The following is a 20,163-nucleotide window of genomic DNA, read 5'->3' on the forward strand; positions in this document are numbered from 1 at the left end:
GACCACAACAATTTCACCCAGTTGTCCTCTGAATCATTCAGATGTTCATTGGCAAACTTCAGACGGGTATGTATATGTGCTTTCTTGAGCAGGGGGACCATGCGGGCGCTGCAGGATTTCAGTCCTTCACGACGTAGTGTCTTACCAATTGTTTTCTTGGTGACTATGGTCCCAGCTGCCTTGAGATCATTGACAAGATCCTCCCATGTAGGTCTGGGCTGATTCCTCACCGTTCTCATGATCATTGCAACTCCACGAGGTGAGAACTTGCATGGAGCCCCAGGCCGAGGGAGATTGACAGCTCTTTTGTGTTTCTTCCATTTGTGAATAATCGCACCAACTGTTGTCACCTTCTCACCAAGCTGCTTGGTGATGGTCTTGTAGCCCTTTCCAGCCTTGTATAGGTCTACAATCTTGTCCCTGACATCCTTGGAGAGCTCTTTGGTCTTGGCCATGGTAGAGAGTTTGGAATCGGATTGATTAATTGCTTCTGTGGACAGGTGTCTTTTTTACAGGTAACAAACTGAGATTAGGAGCACTCCCTTTAAGAATGTTTGGGGGGGCTGCCTCTCAGGCTTCCATGCCAGCCGTGTTCCAGCATAACACTCCCGGTCCTCTCCAGCCTTCCTCCATGGTCCCTCTCCGGCTAGGATCTCCTCCCAAGTCCACGACTCCAGATAGCTCCTCTCCAGCTCCTTACCCCGCTGCTTGGTCCGTTTGTGGTGGGAAGTGTTTGGCCAGTGTTTGGCCAGTGTTTGGGTAGATCATGGCTGTTGTAGTGTATGGCTGGAGGGAGCATGAGGCTCCTGTCATGTAAATGTTACGTCGTTTCAGAGGCCTTCCTGTGTGTTTAACCAGCTGTACTGCCGCCTCTCTGACCAAAGTGTCCAAGAAAAATGGTACTCCGGTTTCAATTGCTGCTCTCTTTGGCAGCTTGCCTCCAAAATGTCCACCAGCGGTTAAAGGCCTTTTCAACAGAGTGTGAAAGCTTCCAGCCTCTCAGGGGAGGAGAGAGGGAACAATGACTGATGGAGTGCTTTGTAAAGGGAGGTCTGCAGTATACCGTGACCCCTTGAAGACTAGAGAGCCATCCATAAGGGCCTTTTCTTAGGAGTGCAGTGATCGTTCCAGAGTCATAAAGAAGCCTCCTCAGAAAAACCCCTAATATGCTATTTTCTCTTCTTTTCTTATTTATAAAGAGTCTTCCTGGCCTAAGCTAAGTGGGGTTTCTGTGTCTGTATACAACACTTGGAAGTTTTGGAGATCCCAGTTTAGAAAAAAAATATTCCTGTGGGGTGGCTGGAGTAATGTACACTAAAGCCCAGAGCGATACCATCTGTCTTGACATGTTGTATTACAGTGGGAGTCTGTAAAGTCTGAAGAGGGCCACTTCCAGTCCACTCGCCTTCCATTGAATCCGTGTATCGCCATCTTTTCCATGGCGCCAGCTGATTGTGGCTGTTTGACGAACAGTCGATGGAGCTGATCTCCTGACCAGACTCCCACTTATCTTCTCCTACTGAGAAAATAAAAGACCCTACACGCTCCAACCCGAACTGTAGCTTCAACACCCACCCCCCACCCCCAAAAAAACGCTCCAACCCGAACCATCGCATCAACACCCCCCACCAAAAAAAACCGCTTCAACACCATCGCTTCAACACCCTGTCAAGAGAGTTTTCTATCCCAATGATAATAACTAACAATCAATAAGCTTTGACTAATCCCCAAGGTTTGTAAGACACTGGGTTAATAATAATTTGTCAAAGACTCAGCTTCTGCAAAACGTCTGTACAGTTTATTCAGAGAACGTTCTGAAGTCCATAATACAAAGACATTCATTTAAAAGTTCACTCCTTAATTACGCACATACCTCCACACAAACAGTAGATATCCTACGCACATACATACACACGAACAGTAGGTGGGTTGTATCCCTCCTCAGAGTTCTCACCACTGTTTATCACTACCCAGCGCTGTCCGTTCCTTTCCCCCGAGATTAGAGGAACCTTGAAAATGACTCCCTGTCCTATCATAGGTTTCTCAGAGTTCTAGCCAGGTCGGGTCATTGTTCGCGGTATTCACATTTATCTCCCTCCCAGTCCAACCTAGTTGGACTTATGTTTAGTACTTTAATTATTCCTTATACATGCTACATAAACTATAATCCCTAATAGCTAGGTTTCAGGGTAGAATTATTTAATCATTATCTTTAAACATATAAATTATTTTATCACACCCCCCTACCAAAAAAAACACGCTCCAAACCAAACCATCGCTTCAACCCCCCCCCCAAAAAACACGCTCCAACCCGAACCATCGCTTCAACCCCCCCCAAAAAACACGCTCCAAACGAACCATCGCTTCAACCCCCCACAAAAAACACGCTCCAACCCGAACCATCGCTTCAACCCCCCCACCAAAAAAACACGCTCCAAACGAACCATCGCTTCAACCTCCCCCCCCAAAAAACACGCTCCAACCCGAACCATCGCTTCAACTCCCCCCAAGAAACACGCTCCAAACAAGCCATCGCTTCAACCCCCCCACAAAAAAACACGCTCCAACCCGAACCATCGCTTCAACCCCCCCACCAAAAAAACACGCTCCAAACGAACCATCGCTTCACCCCCCCCCCCAAAAAAACACGCACCAACCTGAACCATCGCTTCAACCCCCCCCCCCCCCAAAAACACGCTCCAACCTGAACCATTGCTTCAACTCCCATAACACGGTCACTGATACTCAGGTTCTAGTCCTCCCAGAACATTAAACTTCTATTTTCCAATGGACAGTAATCCTCTAACAAAGTGCTTCCCAGATGGTGGGTCGACTCAAGACCCTGTGACCCACTTCTTCGGAGTAGAAGAATTCCTTCAGGGTCACAGTTTCAGACCGCTAGAAACACTGGGCTTGTTTTCTTGGACGGCCACAAGACAACTCCAAAAGCACATTTGGGAACCACTGTCTAGCCTAACGGGCAAAACTGGTTGATATGACATCATAATTAATGTTCAAATAGTTGTAATGACATCATTTCAACCTGTTTTCCCACTGGGAACTAACTCAGTTTTCTATGCTACTGGAACAACCCAATGCATGATGTTACCAACGAAACAGGCAAAGCAGCTGTGTGGTCATACATTTCAACTGTATAGTTTCAGCCTCTGCTGTACTTGGCCTACAGAGCAGGTTCAGCTTGACATCCAGAGAAGCTGAAAGTTTGATTCTTCGTTCTCATTAGAGGGATTTCTTAATTTTTTTTTTTTTTTTAAATGTTACCTTTATTTAACTAGGCAAGTCAGTTAACCCTCCTGTTGTGTTCGTTTCATGTTAATTAATTCTGTGTTCACGGTCCAAAATGACCGCCCCTTTATAGCTGATTATAAATCCATAATAATACATATATTATCACCTAATGTTGTGTTACGATATTTTTAACCAACTCTTGTTCTTGTGATCATTACAAGTTTTGAACTTCTATTTGCTATTTATGGCCTGTAGGCCTCATTGACCTGAGCTCATACAACTTGTGTTTGAGTAAAAAAAGAAAGCATAATGTATGGATTATTTTGACTATAACAAATACTCAGATGAAACATATTGTGCTATTTATCACAGACTACTTTGTGTCAAAGTTTAACAAGGACTCTCTCCTCACCAGTGTCATGATCAAAGATATGATCAAGAGCCTCACATACAGTATATCGTTTGGTCATTGTGCTGCCACAGAATGAATTGTGAGCAAGGCCTCAAAAAAGCTTTATATACCAGAGCTGCGAGAAAAGTTCTATATATTATTGAAACAATGTTGCGATTGTTTGTGAGAATGCCAACAGGTGTGGTTCCTGTGGGGGAAGGATTCTATTGGGGAAAGATTCCGTGGGGGTTACCATGGAAGCCAAGAAGGGGAGTGAGGTGTGTGTGTGTGTGTGTGTGTGTGTGTGTGTGTGTGTGTGTGTGTGTGTGTGTGTGTGTTCAAATACACATGCATGTGGGGGTCTGGGAGAGGAAGTGTGTCCATCTGATGAATGGGCATGTGCCTGAACTCAATTTTATACACTAATTGTAGTTTCACCCATTCATTTCTAATGACCGGTCATTTTTAACCGGGAACACCACAGGTGTACAAAAGTTAAATAAAACACCCAAAATGTAATGAAAATCATCACAATGTATTTTGTGTGTTCAGATGCCCTGTGTGGACAAGGTCATGGAATCTTATCACAATCAGATTAAATTAACTACATTTTTCAGAGAGAAAAAACTTGTAAATCGGTCCAATTTGACCGGAACACAGCAGGAGGGTTAAGAACAAATTCTTATTTACAATGACAGCCTACCCCGGGCCAAACCCTAACCTGGACGACGCTGGGCCACTTGTGAGCCGCCCTATAGTTAAAGGATCAGAGCCCTGAAGAACCAACCACCTGGACAGGCACGTCACAACCCATACACTGAACAGTAATTCTGTCTTGCAATTACCATTAATCTTCCCTTTATGTGTTTGTACCCACAGAAGCACATCTAAATCAACAAGAGGTTATAAAAGTGATTTTCTAACGCTTCCACCAAAATAGTTCCAAATGAGATTCATGCCAACACAGTCCAGGTAATGGGGTCCTGAGGCAAACGTTACAACTCAAGCCCTCTTCACCTGATCTTAGACTGTCCAGATTGAGAATTTGGCCTCTTGGCTGCCAGGGCCTGTATAACAGAGGAGAGAGCTGTTACTTTCTCGACTCTTTGATGCCAAACAGCACTAAACATCTGAACTCTGATTCACTTCCACTAGTTGTAAATTGCTGAAATATAGATCCACAAAATGTTATGAAAGATGAGAGCATCTGAGGAGCGCCATGCCAGCTTTATGGTCAGCTGTCTTCAAATGACGGACAACCTTCTACTGAAGAGACTTCTTAGAAACTTCTAAGACATTTCTTGTTTATTTGCAAGAGGAAAATGTTGTATACTGTTACCAGGCCAATATAGAGTGCTCTGCATGTGCCAAATAGGAGTAATTGGAATTTTTACATTCAGGTTATCTTGTAAATTTCCTTCTTTGCCTCCGGTCTTTCTCTCTCCTTTGACCGTCTGTTTCTACTTATGTCACCCCCTCTCTCTTTTCAAGTTTAGAATGAGGGATCACCTTGACGGGGAAGGTAAACATCCAACAACTCAGAGTTGAAAGGTTTTTGTTTTCAAATCTAGTCATGGCGGAGGACACCCCACTCCCTTCTCTAAAAACGTTACAAGACCGACCCGAAAAAGCTACGACTACAATAATCAACCGTTCCCTTCGCATGCCCCTGTTACACACCAAGTAGTGGAGTAGAGAGATTGCATCATCCGATGGAAAATTCAATGGAAATTTGCTTCACACAAGTCAAAACTAACTGAGAGAAGGGGAGTGTTGGGAAAATGAAAAGCAGTCGGCCAGCCATTGAAAACATGACCCTGGGAGAGAGAGAGAGAGAGAGAGAGAGAGAGAGAGAGAGAGAGGAGAGAGAGAGAGAGAGAGAGAGAGAGAGAGAGAGAGAGAGAGAGAGAGAGAGAGAGAGAGAGACGAGGAAGAAGAAGGTTTGATACACTGCCTGAGGATGTTGAATAACTTCACATGAAGTTTACTGAGAATATCTAGTTGCCATGGGAACAATTAAACACGAAGTAAGGTTAAAAAAAGAAGCAGATGCATTCAGAACAAAGTGTATTGTTTGTGTGAGGTCTGTGACTATAAACTAAAGTGAGGATCACAACCGCAGTTTATTGTGAAACAAATGCTGTTTCAACAGATCTATTTAGACCGGTGTGGTCATCTTACAGACATTTCAACTGACTAGCTAGTCTTAGGAAATAAATTGTTATTTCTTCTTTCTTTCAGTCAAATACACATGACTGGCCATTTAAAAGTGGCATGCGAACGTCTACGAACATCCTGTCAGCAATAAAGGGCCCCACTTTGTAGAAGGTCTCCCCAAGACATGTCCCTCTTCACAAACAATAAGGATTTCTCCCCACATTTAGCTAAATGGGTGCTAGGGTCTGTTCGTTGCCATGGTACTCCCTCATTGCATTCCTCCCCTTGTGCCAAACTCCCGTTTCTTATCCCTCCCCATCACCATGACCACAAGATCCTCCGAGACATGTGACACTGGATTATGGGTATGTTTATGGTTACCCACAAAGCAGCAGGGGAGGACTGGCATCCTTGCCCGCCCGCAGTTGCTGACAAGTGGCTCCTCTAACCCAGAAGTCTCTGCTCTAACCATTAACATTAGGTAAAACGCTGGCCCCGGACACCGCTAGGGTAAACCCTGGCCCTGGACACCACTTCCACTTGCTCCCGAGTGACGCAGCGGTCTGACGCATCTCAGTGCTTGAGGCATCACTACAAACCTTGGTTTGATTCCAGGCTGTATCACAACCGGCTATGATTGGGAGTCCCATAGGGCAGCGCATAATTGGCCCAGTATTGTCCGGTTAAATAAGAATTTGTTCTTAACCTGTCTGAGCCAGTGGGACGCTTGCGTCCCACCCTAATCAACAGCCAGTGGAATTGCGTCGCGCTAAATGCAAAACCTCATAAATGCTATAACTTCAATTTCTCAAACATATGACTATTTTACACCGTTTTATAGATACACCTCTCCTGAATCGAACCACGTTGTCCGATTTCAAAAAGGCTTTACAGCAAAAGCAAAACATTAGATTATGTCAGCAGAGTACCCAGCCAGAAATAATCACACAGCCATTTTCAAAGCAACTAGCATGCATCACAAATACCCAAAACACAGCTAAATGCAGCACTAACCTTTGGCAACCTTCATCAGATGACACTCCTAGGACATCATGTTACACAACACATGCATTTTTTGTTCGATAAAGTTCATATTTATATATAAAAACAGCATTTTACATCGGCGCATGACGTTCAGAAAATCTTTTCCCTCAAATGCTTCTGATGAATCAGCGCTACAATTTACAAAATTACTATTCGAAAACATTGTTAAAATGTAATATTGTCATTCAAAGACTTATAGATTAACATGTCTTGAATGCCATCTCTTTGCCAGATTTAAAAATAACTTTACTGGGAAATCACACTTTGCAATAAACGACGTGGTATGCCCAGAAAAAAAGTCTAGGCTATAAATGTTGGAGCCATCTTGGAACGATCAACCATCAAAAATACTATTGTAAATAATCCCTTACCTTTGATTATCTTTATCAGAAGGCACTTCTAGGAATCCCAGGTCCATAACAAATGTAGTTTTGTTCAAAAAAGTTAATAATTTATGTCCCAATAGTGTTAGCGCGCTCCGAAGGCTAGTGAAAATGTACCGTGTGAGTCTGACTTGTCGTCAGGAATGAGCAAAAAATATATATTTAAGTTCGTTCAAACATGTCAAACGTTGTATAACATAAATCTTTAGGGGCTTTTTCAACCAGGGCTTCATTAATATTCCATTGGGACGGTTGCATTGTCTTTCAAAACGTTTCGAAAAGGGAGAGTACGCATGGGCGCCGACGTCACAATGGTAATGGCCCATCCCCTGTGACCAAGATAAACATCCTCTCTTTCCGTCAATTTTAATAGTAGGAGACTCAAACCACTTTGTAAAGACTGGGGACATCTAGTGGAAGCCATAGGAAGTGCTAAATTAATCACAAGCCCCTGTGTGTTTCAATGGCAAATGTTTGAAGTGATATCCACACATCAGATTTCAGTTTCCTGTCAGGATTTGTCTCAGGGTTTTGACTGCCATATGAGTTCTGTTATACTCACAGACACCATTCAAACAGTTTTAGAAACTTTAGGGTGTTTTCTATCCAAATCAAACAATTATATGCATATTCTAGTTACTGGGCAGGAGTAGTAACCAGATTAAATCGGGTACGTTTTTTTATCCGGCCGTGCAAATACTGCCCCCTAGCCCTAATTAACTGACTTACCTAGTTAAATAGAGGTTAAATAAAACATTCTAAAACCCATAGGTATTGTGTTCATTCAAAACACATTGGCAGAAAAGCACCCACCCTTCCCTTAGCCAAGAATTCAACATAATACTCTCCATACATTATACTGTGTCAACACACTCGCTCTGTGCCCAAAACGAACTCCTACATTGACGGCACACTTAAAGTTATGCTCAATACACCCACAATGGAAGGATTTCACAGTCAATGATATCTCAAGAACGGTGAATGGAGAGGGAAGCGGAGCGGAGTTTATATTTCATTCTCAGGGTTTTTCAGAGCATTTTATATCACGGGTTGCCAGGTATGCTCCGCCTGCATTGTGTTTCCCGTTAAAACCGCAGCGTGCAGAATCCCCTTGACTTCGCATGGATGCCAGGTCTGACTGAGCTGTTACAGTATGCCAGTATCTATAGGAAAACAACACACTTTATATCCAAACAACTTTACCACCAAGTACAGAAAACACTCTAGTATTTGCTTGTGGACTTTGGCTTTAGATTGTCATCTGTGGCCTAACACTAACGGGTCATTACCATCTTGACTAGGGAGGGGAAATTGACAGTGGGCCATGCAGGGAAGCGTGTAACCTCCATGACATCTTACTCTGAAAAACACACGCTTCGTTTCCATTCAAAGTAAAATGGCTGATTGTTTTAGAAGAAGAAATGTGGGAGAAAACATTGTTGAATCAAGATAACAGATGGTTAACTCAAGACACAAAGCTGAGTGATGGAGATACAGGTACATATTTAAAAGTACCGTAAGGGCCTCCCGAGTGGCGCAGTGGTCTAAGGCGTCACTACAGACCTGGGTTCGATCCCAGGCTGTATCACAAACGGCCGTGATCGGGAGTCCCATAGGGTGGCGCACAATTGTCTCAGCGTCGTCTGTGTTAGGGGAGGGTTTGGCCGGGGAGGTTTTACTTGGCTCATGCAGGCTGACCTCGGTCATCAGTTGAACAGTCTTTCCTCTGACACATTGGTGCGGCTGGCTTCCGGGGATAAGTGGGCGGGTGTTAGAAGAAGTTCAGTTTGGCAGGTCATGTTTCGGAGGACACATGACTCGACCTTTGCCTCTCGAGCCCGTTGGGGGAGTTGCAGAGATGAGCCAAAATCAAAAAATGGGGGAAAACATAAATAAAAAGTCATATTGAGCATTGAATGATACAATAATCATGACAATTACATCTGCATTTAAACGAGATCAACACAGTCAAAGTCATTTGTGTCAATATTTATCATGGATGTGTTTTTGGAAGAGTCCCATGGGACATAATAATAGCTTGTTTCTGACGATCCCCATAACATTATGTCAGATCCATCACAATAGAATGACTGTGGGCAGCCCATCATTACAGAGCATAACAGACAGCTCCACCTCTCTCAGGACATATAATACATACAATACAATCATAATATTTACTGTTCAGCGAGGGCAGTCTTTAGTTATACAGCTGTACCATTGAGAGCATCTTGACCGGTTGTATCACCGCTTGGTATGGCAACTACTTGGCATCCGACTAACAAGGCGCTACAGAGTATAGTGCGTACGGCCCAGCACATCATTGGGACTGAGCATCCTGCCATCCAGGACCTCTATACCAGGCGGTGTCAGAGGAAGGCCCAAAAAATTGCCAAAGACTCCAGCCACCCAAGTCATAGACTGTTCTCTTTGCTACTTTAGGCAAGCGGTACCGATGCACCAAGTCTGGAACCAACAGGACCCTGAACAGCTTCTACCCCCCAATCCATAAGACTGCTAACTAGCTAGTTAAATAGTTAACCAATAGCTACCCGGACTATCTGCATTGACCCTTTTGACACTAACTCTTTAGACTCATCACATACGCTGCTGTTACTGTGTATTATTTATCCTGTTGACTAGTCCCTTTATCCCTACCTATATGTACAGTACATACAGTATCTACCTCAATGACCTCGTACCCCTGCACATCCACTCGGTACTGGTACCCCGTGTACATAGACAAGTTATCATTACTCATTGTGTATTTATTACTTGTGTTATTATTTTTCAATGAATTCAACAACAACAAAAAATCTCTGCATTGTTGAGAAGGGCCCGTAAATCAGTATTTCACTGTTAGTCTACACCTGTTGTTTACAAAGCATGTGACAAATAACATTTGATTTGATAAAGATTCCAAACAAACAAAAGGCATTATGGCCACCAAAACCAGCTGCCTCTCCGAGCTGGCACTCTACTTGACAGCCACTGATGTGCTTATCACCCAGGCTCAGCACCTAGACACAGCGTTTCATATAATCAATGCGGTGCCTGTTAATTTCTCATCGAATCACAGCCTACTTCGCCAAACAGGTGATGATTTAACAAGCGCATTCGCGAAAAAAAGCACTGTCGTTGCACCAATGTGCACCTAACCATTAACATCAATGCCTTTCTTAAAATCAATACTCAAGTACATTTTTTGAAACCTGCATATTTAGTTAATATTGCCTGCTAACATTAATTTATTTTAACTAGGGAAATTGTGTCACCTCTCTTGCGTTCAGTGCAAGCAGAGTCAGGGTATATGCAGCAGTTTGGGCCGCCTGGCTCGTAGCAAACTGTGTGAAGACCATTTCTTCCTAACAAAGACCGTAATTAATTTCCCAGAATTTTACATAATTGTGACATAACATTGGAGGTTATGCAATGTAACAGCAATATTTAGACTTAGGGATGCCACCCGTTAGATAAAATACAGTTCCGTATTTCACTGAAAGAATAAATGTTCAGTTTTCTGTGTGATTATTATATTATAATTAAGTCTATGATTTGATATTTGATAGAGCAGTCTGACTGAGCGGTGGTAGGCAGCAGCAGGCTCGTAAGCATTCATTCAAACAGCACTTTCCTGCGTTTGCCAGCAGCTCTAAGCTGTGGTTCAGGCATTGTGCTGTTTATGACTTCAAGCCTATCAACTCCCGAGATTAGGCTGGCAATACTTAAGTGCCTATAAGAACATCCAATAGTCAAAGGTATATGAAATACAAATGGTATAGAGAGAAATAATCCTCTCTCTCTCTCTCTCTCTCTCTCTCTCTCTCTCTCATTGAAACAGCATCCTTGGAAAGGTTCTAACTGAACCTCACCCAAAAAGTATGCACACACTACTGTATAAGTAGTGAGTGCATAAGAGTGTCTGATAGAATGTAAATAGTACATTCTGAAATGTTGTGAGACCTTGGATTTGTTTCTGATAAGGATGTTCATTAACCATGCTGGGAGGCACAGCTGGTCAGTGACCAGAGCATTGAGAGGTCAAGGCTAGAACAACAACAGTGACCACAGGGAATCCCCCTAGCCGAGTGACCTCAAATGACCTTACACGTGGACTGCCTGTGCATACGCAGAGTGCTGATATGTTATCTCCAACCAAAAACCGTTTAAAGTTGATGATGAAAGCTTCTTAAACAGCAACAGCTGAGGCGCTAATCATACAAGCAGCGTTTGAAGGATGCGCCACCCACTGGAGTCCCAAAGCAACTTGATAAATCTGTAGGCTGCAGACGGCTGCTCTGTCATTAAGGGAACCCCTCTCTATAGTCTCATCACATCTGGTAAGAGAGAGAGAGAGAGAGAGAGAACAAACACAGCGACGTGCAGCAGTACCGACTTCTATCAACAACCAGACGGGACGCCTGCTGCCTGTACTTCTAAAGGCTTCTCAGGGCTCAGATGAGAAGAAAGACTCTCTCTCTCTCTGGTACGGTTAGAGCGGTATCCAGATGTTCATACCGTTTCTGTACCATATTACTGGAAGTGCACACAAGGTGACAACGACGCATAAAACAATTTAGGCAACAGGGATCTTGATCCAGGAGGGGATTGAATGTCTCTTCTGTAACCAAGCTTTGTTCACATTGGGAGTTGGAAGTGACTCAAATCCAATTTTTTTGCATTTCATATTCAAATCTGTTCTTTTTCCTGCAGTCTGAACAGCCAAAAAGCACATCGAATCGGATATGTCAAGCCACATTTCAAACCTTCATCGGTGGTTCGAAGTCTGATACAAATCTGATTCCTGGCCATGTGACTTGTTTCTGAATGGTCAAATCTGATTTGATGTCAAATATGATGTCTGAACAGTTAAATCTGATTAATTTGCCCTCAAATGTGTCAAATATGATGTCTGAACGGTTAAATCTGATTAATTTGCCCTCAAATGTGTGGAAAATTATCCCGTTGGCATTTCTAAATACCCCAGTATACGGTATAAACGGTATATCACCAAGATTATCTCTGGTCTCATAGAAACAGACACCTGCTTGTTTTCCACCACATCTTTCTAGTCTGACAGTGACTCTCCAGATCGGGATAAATCTCCCATCAGGCCTCTGTCTGATGGCGCCAAGGCATTCCATGGGCGCTCCCAGACAAACTTAAACATTTCATACAGGTTTCACCAATTAATTAATGGATTTGAGGCACTTCTAAAACCTTTGGAATGTGACCTAATGCAGGAACGTTTTCTTTCTTAGTTTAAGGCAACATTCAGCTCTCTTTGGAAGGAGAGGCTCAAAGCCAAGGTTCTTTCCTGGTGAATAAAGGTTAGATAAGTAAATGCCAGCCTGATAAAAATAAAAGGGGGAGAGGGAGGGGGGCATGTTGCATTTGATTCAAGACCTCTAGGCACGAGGCTCTGATGAACAAAGCTGTGATTTCAACAGACAGATTAATGCAACAATAGGAGAATTAATGAGAGATGAATGTAAAGAGAGCAGGAGTTAGATATCAACACCAGTCACCACAGTAAATTGCAGTCCCTCCAGGATTTTGCAGGGATTTTTTGTGATATTTGTGGGGGGGATTACTGTGGCAATTCTAACACTTTGCATTGCAATGTGCAATGATTTGGTCTAATTTGTCGGAAAATCGCGCTGACAAGGGAAAAGGTTTGTTGATCTGTGGCTTGATAGCAATAGTACTCTTACAATAGCTTACATAAAGGTCCCACCTTCTCCCCTTCCCCTGCCTGCCTGGCCATTTCTCCCACACATGTTCACACACACACTGTCCGTTTGGGGAGAGGAGAGAGGACTAAACTGAGCTGCCCAGTTTGATGAATATCCATCTTCATCCTCCTCTGCTTAATATTGTCCAGAGTTTGGGAGGGTTTGGAACTTGGAATGCAGACATTGTTTCACATTTCAAGTCAAATACAGCCGTGGCGTCCAAAGTCTGTTATTCAATCAGGAAGAGACAGAGGGAGCAAAGATTTACATATAACAAAAATAAATGTTTATAATGTGTGGCCTGGGCCCCACTTGTATGTCTCTTTTACTGAAAGGAAGCGCTAAATCATCTTTATTACATGTCTAAGTACAGGACATCAGATACAAAAATCCCCTCTCTGCTTTTCACTCAAATTCTAGACAGGAATATGGGAGTGACGCAAATCAGGGATTTATGGCAAGGTAGCCTAGCAACATCACCACAGTCTCATCAGCAATGGACGATGGCTTACTTAAAGGGATAGTTCAGCCCAAAAAGAAAGCTCATCTGTATAAACTCAGCTCGTCTTTGGACCACATAAAGGGAAAGTCAACTCAAAAAACTATATTTTGGTATTTGTTTCATTAGTCCACTGTTGATAGAGTCCCAAAATGTTTGCATGTCAGCAGTCGAGATAAGATATTCAACCTTCAAGAAGTATAGTGTCACCGGCCACATCATCATATGATGCAAACTGAGGTGTTGAGTCTGTTGACATTCAGTATTGGCCATGCCACTGTGAGGGGTGATGCAGTCTGATTTCTGGGCCTACTACTTCCTCACAGCCAGGACAGAGCTGCCACTCATCCTTTATTACAGCTAACCTTAGCAGCCTGGTGGGAGGCCTCTCTCCCTCTCTGTTGTCCCGACATGGGAGCAGCCATGGGTGGACAAACGAACCATCCGGTCCAGAAGTAAGAGTATACAGGTACACACACACATTTTTAGCATGCTTCTAAGTGATACATCTTATCTGTGTAGAATATATGTGCAGTATCATGAGACACTGTGCAGACGTTTACATTAATTTCAGGAAAGCAACTCTTTGAAAGCGTACATTTCCTAAAAATACATACAGCATCAGCAACAGCCCTCAGCTCCCCTCCTGAGGAGAATCAATTGTTGGTCCTCACACGGAATAAGCATGTCAGTACAGAATAATGAACAAATCTAGGAACGCCAAGCGAGGCGGCCATCTCTGTCGGCGCCGGAAGTAAATCTATGGTATAGTAAGGTGCTGTTAGGCTCCAGGTGACGCGACTGAAAACCAGCTGCGCCACCTCATAGTCATCATCATTACAGCCACTAGTGAAACACATGGGATTACTTTTCCTGCCTGCAACGGTTCTCTCTTAGAAGAGATATATAGGCTACTACATACAGTACAGACTAGGTTACAGGAATATAGTTATGTCAGCACTATTTGGAGATGAATCATTGTGCTCCTCTTTTGAATAACGTCCATTGTCTCTGTGTTTATTAAAATAGTCCCATAAACATCTTTAAGAGAGTCTTTTGCATGTGTGGACCAGATGCAAGGCGCCAACACTAAGCAGATTGCCAAATTCCACCCACCTTCCCATTAACATGAGTAGGCCGCCTTCACAAGCACTGTAGGACCTAAGCATCTAAAATGTTAAGGTCCTGGCTCCATTGTATAAAGACATTCGACATAATCCCTTTAAATGGTGCATTTTTGAGGCTCTAATTAGCCTATTGAAGGATTTAACGGTAGATAAACAGATCATTAGTACATCAACAGATTTAGGTTTAAGAGGCATCAGTCTTCAACCTTAATCTGAATTGGAAATGCTTAATCATACATTTAGACTTGGGGTAGCACTAAGGCCGGAATGGCACATTGTGCCTGCTGGCTGATCAAATCCACATTAACAAGCATTAAGAGAGACAAACCACCATGAGTGAATTCCCACAAACTCATTTTACGATGTCTCCACAAGAAAAACAACCTAACTTCTACAGCTGCATTGCTTGCTGTTTGGGGTTTTAGGCTGGGTTTCTGTACAGCACTATGTGACATCATTTTTATTTATTTATTTTTTATTTCACCTTTATTTAACCAGGTAGGCAAGTTGAGAACAAGTTCTCATTTACAATTGCTGTGACGATCGTCGTAATGAGGAGACCAAGGTAAGTGCTCATGATTAATATTTATTATAACTCAGAACACTAAATCAAAACAACAAACAAAGGAAAACGAACGTCACGTTCTGCAGGCTTTACTGAGCTGTACAAAAACAAGATCCCACACAGAAGGAGGGGAAAAAAAGGGCTGCCTAAGTATGATTCCCAATCAGAGACAACGATAGACAGCTGCCTCTGATTGGAAACCATACTCAGCCAAAACAAAGAAATACAATGACATAGAATGCCCACCCCATATCACACCCTGACCTAACCAAACAGAGAAAAACGGCTCTCTCAGGTCAGGGCGTGACAATTGCGACCTGGCCAAGATAAAGCAAGCGGTTTGACACATACAACAACACAGAGTTACACATGGAGTAAAACAAACATACAGTCAATAATATAATAGATAAATAAGTCTATATACAAAGTGAGCAAATGAGGTGAGATAAGGTAGGTAAAGGCAAAAAAGGCCCTGGTGGCAAAGTAAATACAATATACCAAGTAAAACCCTGGAATGGTAGATTTGCAGTGGAAGAAAGTGCAAAGTAGAAATAGAAATAATGGGGTGCAAAGGAGCAAAATAAGTAAATAAATACAGTAGAGGAAGAGGTAGTTGTTTGGGCTAAATTATAGATGGGCTATGTACAGGTGCAGTAATCTGTGAGCTGCTCTGACAGCTGGTGCTTAAAGCTAGTGAGGGAGATAAGTGTTTCCAGTTTTAGAGATTTTTGTAGTTCGTTCCAGTCATTGGCAGCAGAGAACTGGAAGGAGAGGCGGCCAAAGGAGGAATTGGCTTTGGGGGTGACCAGAGAGATATACCTGCTGGAGCGCGTGCTACAGGTGGGTGCTGCTATGGTGACCAGCGAGCTGAGATAAGGGGGAACTTTACCTAGCAGGGTCTTGTAGATGACCTGGAGCCAGTGGGTTTGGCGACGAGTATGAAGCGAGCATTTAGCATGCATTTAGTTTTACTTGTATTTAAGAGCAGTTGGAGGCCACGGAAGGAGAGTTGCATGGCATTGAAGCTCGTCTGGAGGGTAGTTAACACAGTGTCCAAAGAAGGGCCAGAAGTATACAGAATGGTGTCGTCTGATGTAAAGAGGGCTTTAATAAATACATTTTTATTGATTGATTAATTAACTAGCTATGCCAGTACCTCTTGGTATGTGTAAGGGCTCATTACGATGACACACACTTAATCAGGTATTTGTCTAGGACTAGGCTGATAAGGAAACCATTAGGGCTAATCCTTATCACTACACATGGAGCCTACAACAGCTGCGTTTAGACAGGCAGCCCAATTTTGATATTTTTTCAAATAATTGTTCTTTTGACCAATCACATCAAGATCCTTTCATATCAGATCTTTTTCAGAGCTGATCTGATTGGTCGAAAGACCAATTAGGGAGAAAAAAAGATCAAATTCGGGCTGCCTGTGTAAACACAGCCATACTTCAGGGAACAAGAGATGGTTAAAAAGTATAGGTGGTGGGTAGGCTACAGCAAAAAACTCCAAAATGGGTAATACCAGCTCGATTTCAACAAATACACAAAGATGGAACCTTTTCTAGGCGACAGCTTTGTTTGTGCCAGTATTTACTGCGTACATGTGCCTAGAAATAATTGTCCCTTACGGTCTCGTCTGGCAAAAGCAGCGCATACGGGATAATTTTTTATTCCTAAAAGTGAATAATCTTTGAACAGCTTATGAGTAATGGCACGGCCACGAACCGAACAGCTGATATCCCCTGCGCCGTGATCCATAACAAATACAGTTGAGGAAACTGTCAAATGTCATGCGAAAACAACTATAGTTGTTTAATTAGCTAGTACTCGCAAAACATCAGTTTCAACGTCAACAGTGAAGAGGCGACTCCGGGATGCTGGCCTTTAAAGCAGAATTTGTCCAGTGTCTGTGTTCGTTTGCCCATCTTAATCTTTTATTTTTATTGGCCAGTCTGAGATATGGCTTTTTCTTTGCAACTCTGCCTAGAAGGCCAGTATCCCGGAGTCGCCTCTTCACTGTTGACATTGAGACTGGTGTTTTGCGGGTACTATTTAATGAAGCTGCCAGTTGAGGCGTCTGTTTCTCAAACTAGACACTCTAATGTACTTGTCCTCTTGCTCAGTTGTGCACCGGGGCCTCAGACTCCTCTTTCTATTCTGGTTAGAGCCAGTTTGCACTGTTCTGTGAAGCGTTGTACGAGATCTTCAGTTTCTTGGCAATTTCTCGCATGGAATAGCCATAATTTCTCAGAACAAGAATAGACTGACGAGTTTCAGAAGAAAGTACTTTGTTTCTGGCCATTTTGAGCATGTAATCGAATCCACAAATGCTGATGCTCCAGATACTCAACTAGTCTAATGAAGGACAGTTTTATTGCTTCTTTAATCAGAACAACAGTTTTCAGCTGTACTAACATAATTGCAAAAGTGTTTTCTAAAGATCAATTAGCCTTATAAAATGATAAACTTGGATTATCTAACACAATGTGCCATTGGAACACAGGAGTGATGGTTGCTGATAATGGGCCTCTGTACCCCTATGTAGATATTCCATAAAAAATGTCTACACTGTATTTCTGATCAATTTGATATTATTTTAATGGTCAAAAAATGTGTTTTTCTTTCAAAAACAAGGACATTTCTAAGTGACCCCAAACTTTTGAATGGTAGTGTATACAATCCATGTCTCAATTGTCTCGTCTTAAAAATGATTATTTAACCTGTCTCCACCCCTTCATCTACACTGACTGAAGTGGATTTAACAAGTCACATCAACAAGGCATAATAGCTTTCACCTGGATTCACCTGGTCAGTCCATGTCACGGAAAGACCAGATGTTCATAATGTTTTGTACACTCAGCGTATATGATCTCCAGAGCTTGTCAAAACGGCATTCTGCGTGCGTTTCTACTGATGAAGAGTGACAGTAATTATCTGTCAGTCGGCACGTGGTCCTTTATCATGACGAGCCGTATATAACATTAATAAAATAAAGAAGACTCATATCAACCCATGCATTGATCTTGAGTTGAAGTTTAAGCCAAGTCAGGGACCTGTCATTAGACAGATGCATACATGCTGGCACGCGCGCGCGCACACACACACACACACACACACACACACACACACCCCAACACCATTTGGAAGTGTAAGGCACAGAATCAGTCCTAACTGTCCATACAATTCTAAATTCAATGATTTCTAGTGTTATATGCGGAAATGTATAGTAATAGAGTGCTCCCTCTAATGCTCCAACTCAATTGGTTAGCTACTGATGCAACAGGTAGCCTGTGCGCTCCGTCAGAAAAAACACTTAGCCATCTGAAGATGACCCGTCTGCGTCCATGATTACACTGCAACACTAGTCTGTCTGTGTCAATTGCTTTCAGAGGCCAATGCATTAGCCTAGTCCGCTCACATCATGCATCACTTTGCTCTGTAGCAGGACCATTAATCACGGAGCAGTCGGCGACAGGTCATTGAATTGTCTCGGTAGACATAGAACGCACGGCACGCGCATCAGTTTAAGCTCTCCAGTTTGTTCCACACTACGGACATTTTCCGGCTGCGCATTTTGTTATTAAGTGTCGCACTGTCAAGATATGAGATAAAGCTTTTCCAGAATTACACGTTACGCAAATAATAATGGCATTACTTTGTTTTACGCTTGGTTGTTGATGGTGTCAAAGACATGCGCTGCGTATTTACACAAGGTTCATCCAACTCAGCAGTATCATGCATCAGTCTGTATGACTTAAAAAGTAATCATGTTACAAACATTCTTAAATCCCAACACTAGACCCACAAAGAAAGCGTTTATGGACACATCACTCAGTTTCATAACGCTATAATAATTGCACAGGACCAATGTCCAAAAAAAGTGAAACTTTATGCAAAGGCATTGCACCAATGAATGTTAGAAAAGGATATGCATGATCACAAAATCGTATCACTAAACATGCACTGACTATGTGACTTCAAGCTATTAGGCAAAACATGCATGAATGAATGGACGCATATTTGCTAAGCTATACTTTCTCACAGTTGCACAATAGCAAACCACTTGAGCCAAATGACAGAGAACAGAACAAAATATGATGAGAGTGACATACCGTCCAGAAGGCGATATGCAGTCGACAGTTGGCAGTACCACAGTGTGAGGTGTATTCCAACGGACCACAGGGAGAGGCTGATGATAAAGATGGGGGAAAAGTTAAGTATTTAGCTGAGTAAAATAAAAAGTGGTTTGTCAAAACACTTTCAATACGCGTAAAATATGCGTGAATTTACCGGGAAGTCATTTTCAGTGTTGGTAAGTCCACACAAAAGTCCTCTTGTTCCAATGTGATAGTGGTAAGAGTTGAAGCCCCGCTCTATGCTTCACTCACTCACTCACTCTCTATTTAAAATGTCTCGATCTCCACTCACTCACTCTCGGTTTCCTTGGACTGCCCGCAGTTCCAAATGAAACAAAGGCTCCTTTAGTCCTCCAGGACTAAAACACTGAAATCTGACTCCTCACAGTCGCTCCTCGTGGACTCTCCCCTCATATAGCGCTACTCCAGATTCAAATTAACGCACACCAAACTTCCCTTCCTCCCTATTAAGGAGTGATCTCTCTCTCCTACCTTTCTCCCGTTTTAAAATGGTTGTTATCTGGCCTTGAAATGAGAAAATATGCAACAGGCACAGACGCATACATTTTTTGTATAAAAAAAAAAAGTGTCAGTTATCACTTGTAGATATTACATTTTTTGTGTGATGAATATTCACATCACCGTTACCAAACCAGTTGAGGTCAGTGTTTATGGGGCTTTGGTTCGAGTGGGAAACCTGTCTACTACTTAAACACTTCTGTTGACTTCTAATGTGGCTATAACCAAACCAAGTATTTATAAAAGAGTCATCATCAAAACATTTCGCTTTTTAAGAGAATATCTCCATTGGAAATGCAGTATATGGCGGCTCAACATTTTTAAAAGACTTCTTCCATCAACAGTAAGCAGTAAC

The 20,163-nt window shown here is 42.6% G+C and overlaps 1 protein-coding gene across 1 annotated transcript in view; it reads right to left on the reverse strand.

Annotated features, from left to right (window-relative positions):
• LOC115149450 (collagen alpha-1(XVIII) chain-like) overlaps window positions 1-19,941 on the reverse strand; it is a 113,920-nt gene extending 93,979 nt beyond the window's left edge. The window contains exons 1-2 of the mRNA XM_029692321.1: window positions 19,444-19,941; window positions 19,266-19,342 (exon numbers count right to left, since the gene is read on the reverse strand). Coding sequence (XP_029548181.1) covers window positions 19,266-19,342; window positions 19,444-19,454 — 88 coding nt within the window. The 5' untranslated portion in view covers window positions 19,455-19,941. The remainder of the gene's footprint in view (window positions 1-19,265; window positions 19,343-19,443) is intronic.
• Between the last annotated feature and the right edge of the window lie 222 nt (window positions 19,942-20,163).

Source organism: Salmo trutta, chromosome 2 (genome assembly GCF_901001165.1).
Source record: "Salmo trutta chromosome 2, fSalTru1.1, whole genome shotgun sequence".
NCBI lineage: Eukaryota > Metazoa > Chordata > Actinopteri > Salmoniformes > Salmonidae > Salmo > Salmo trutta.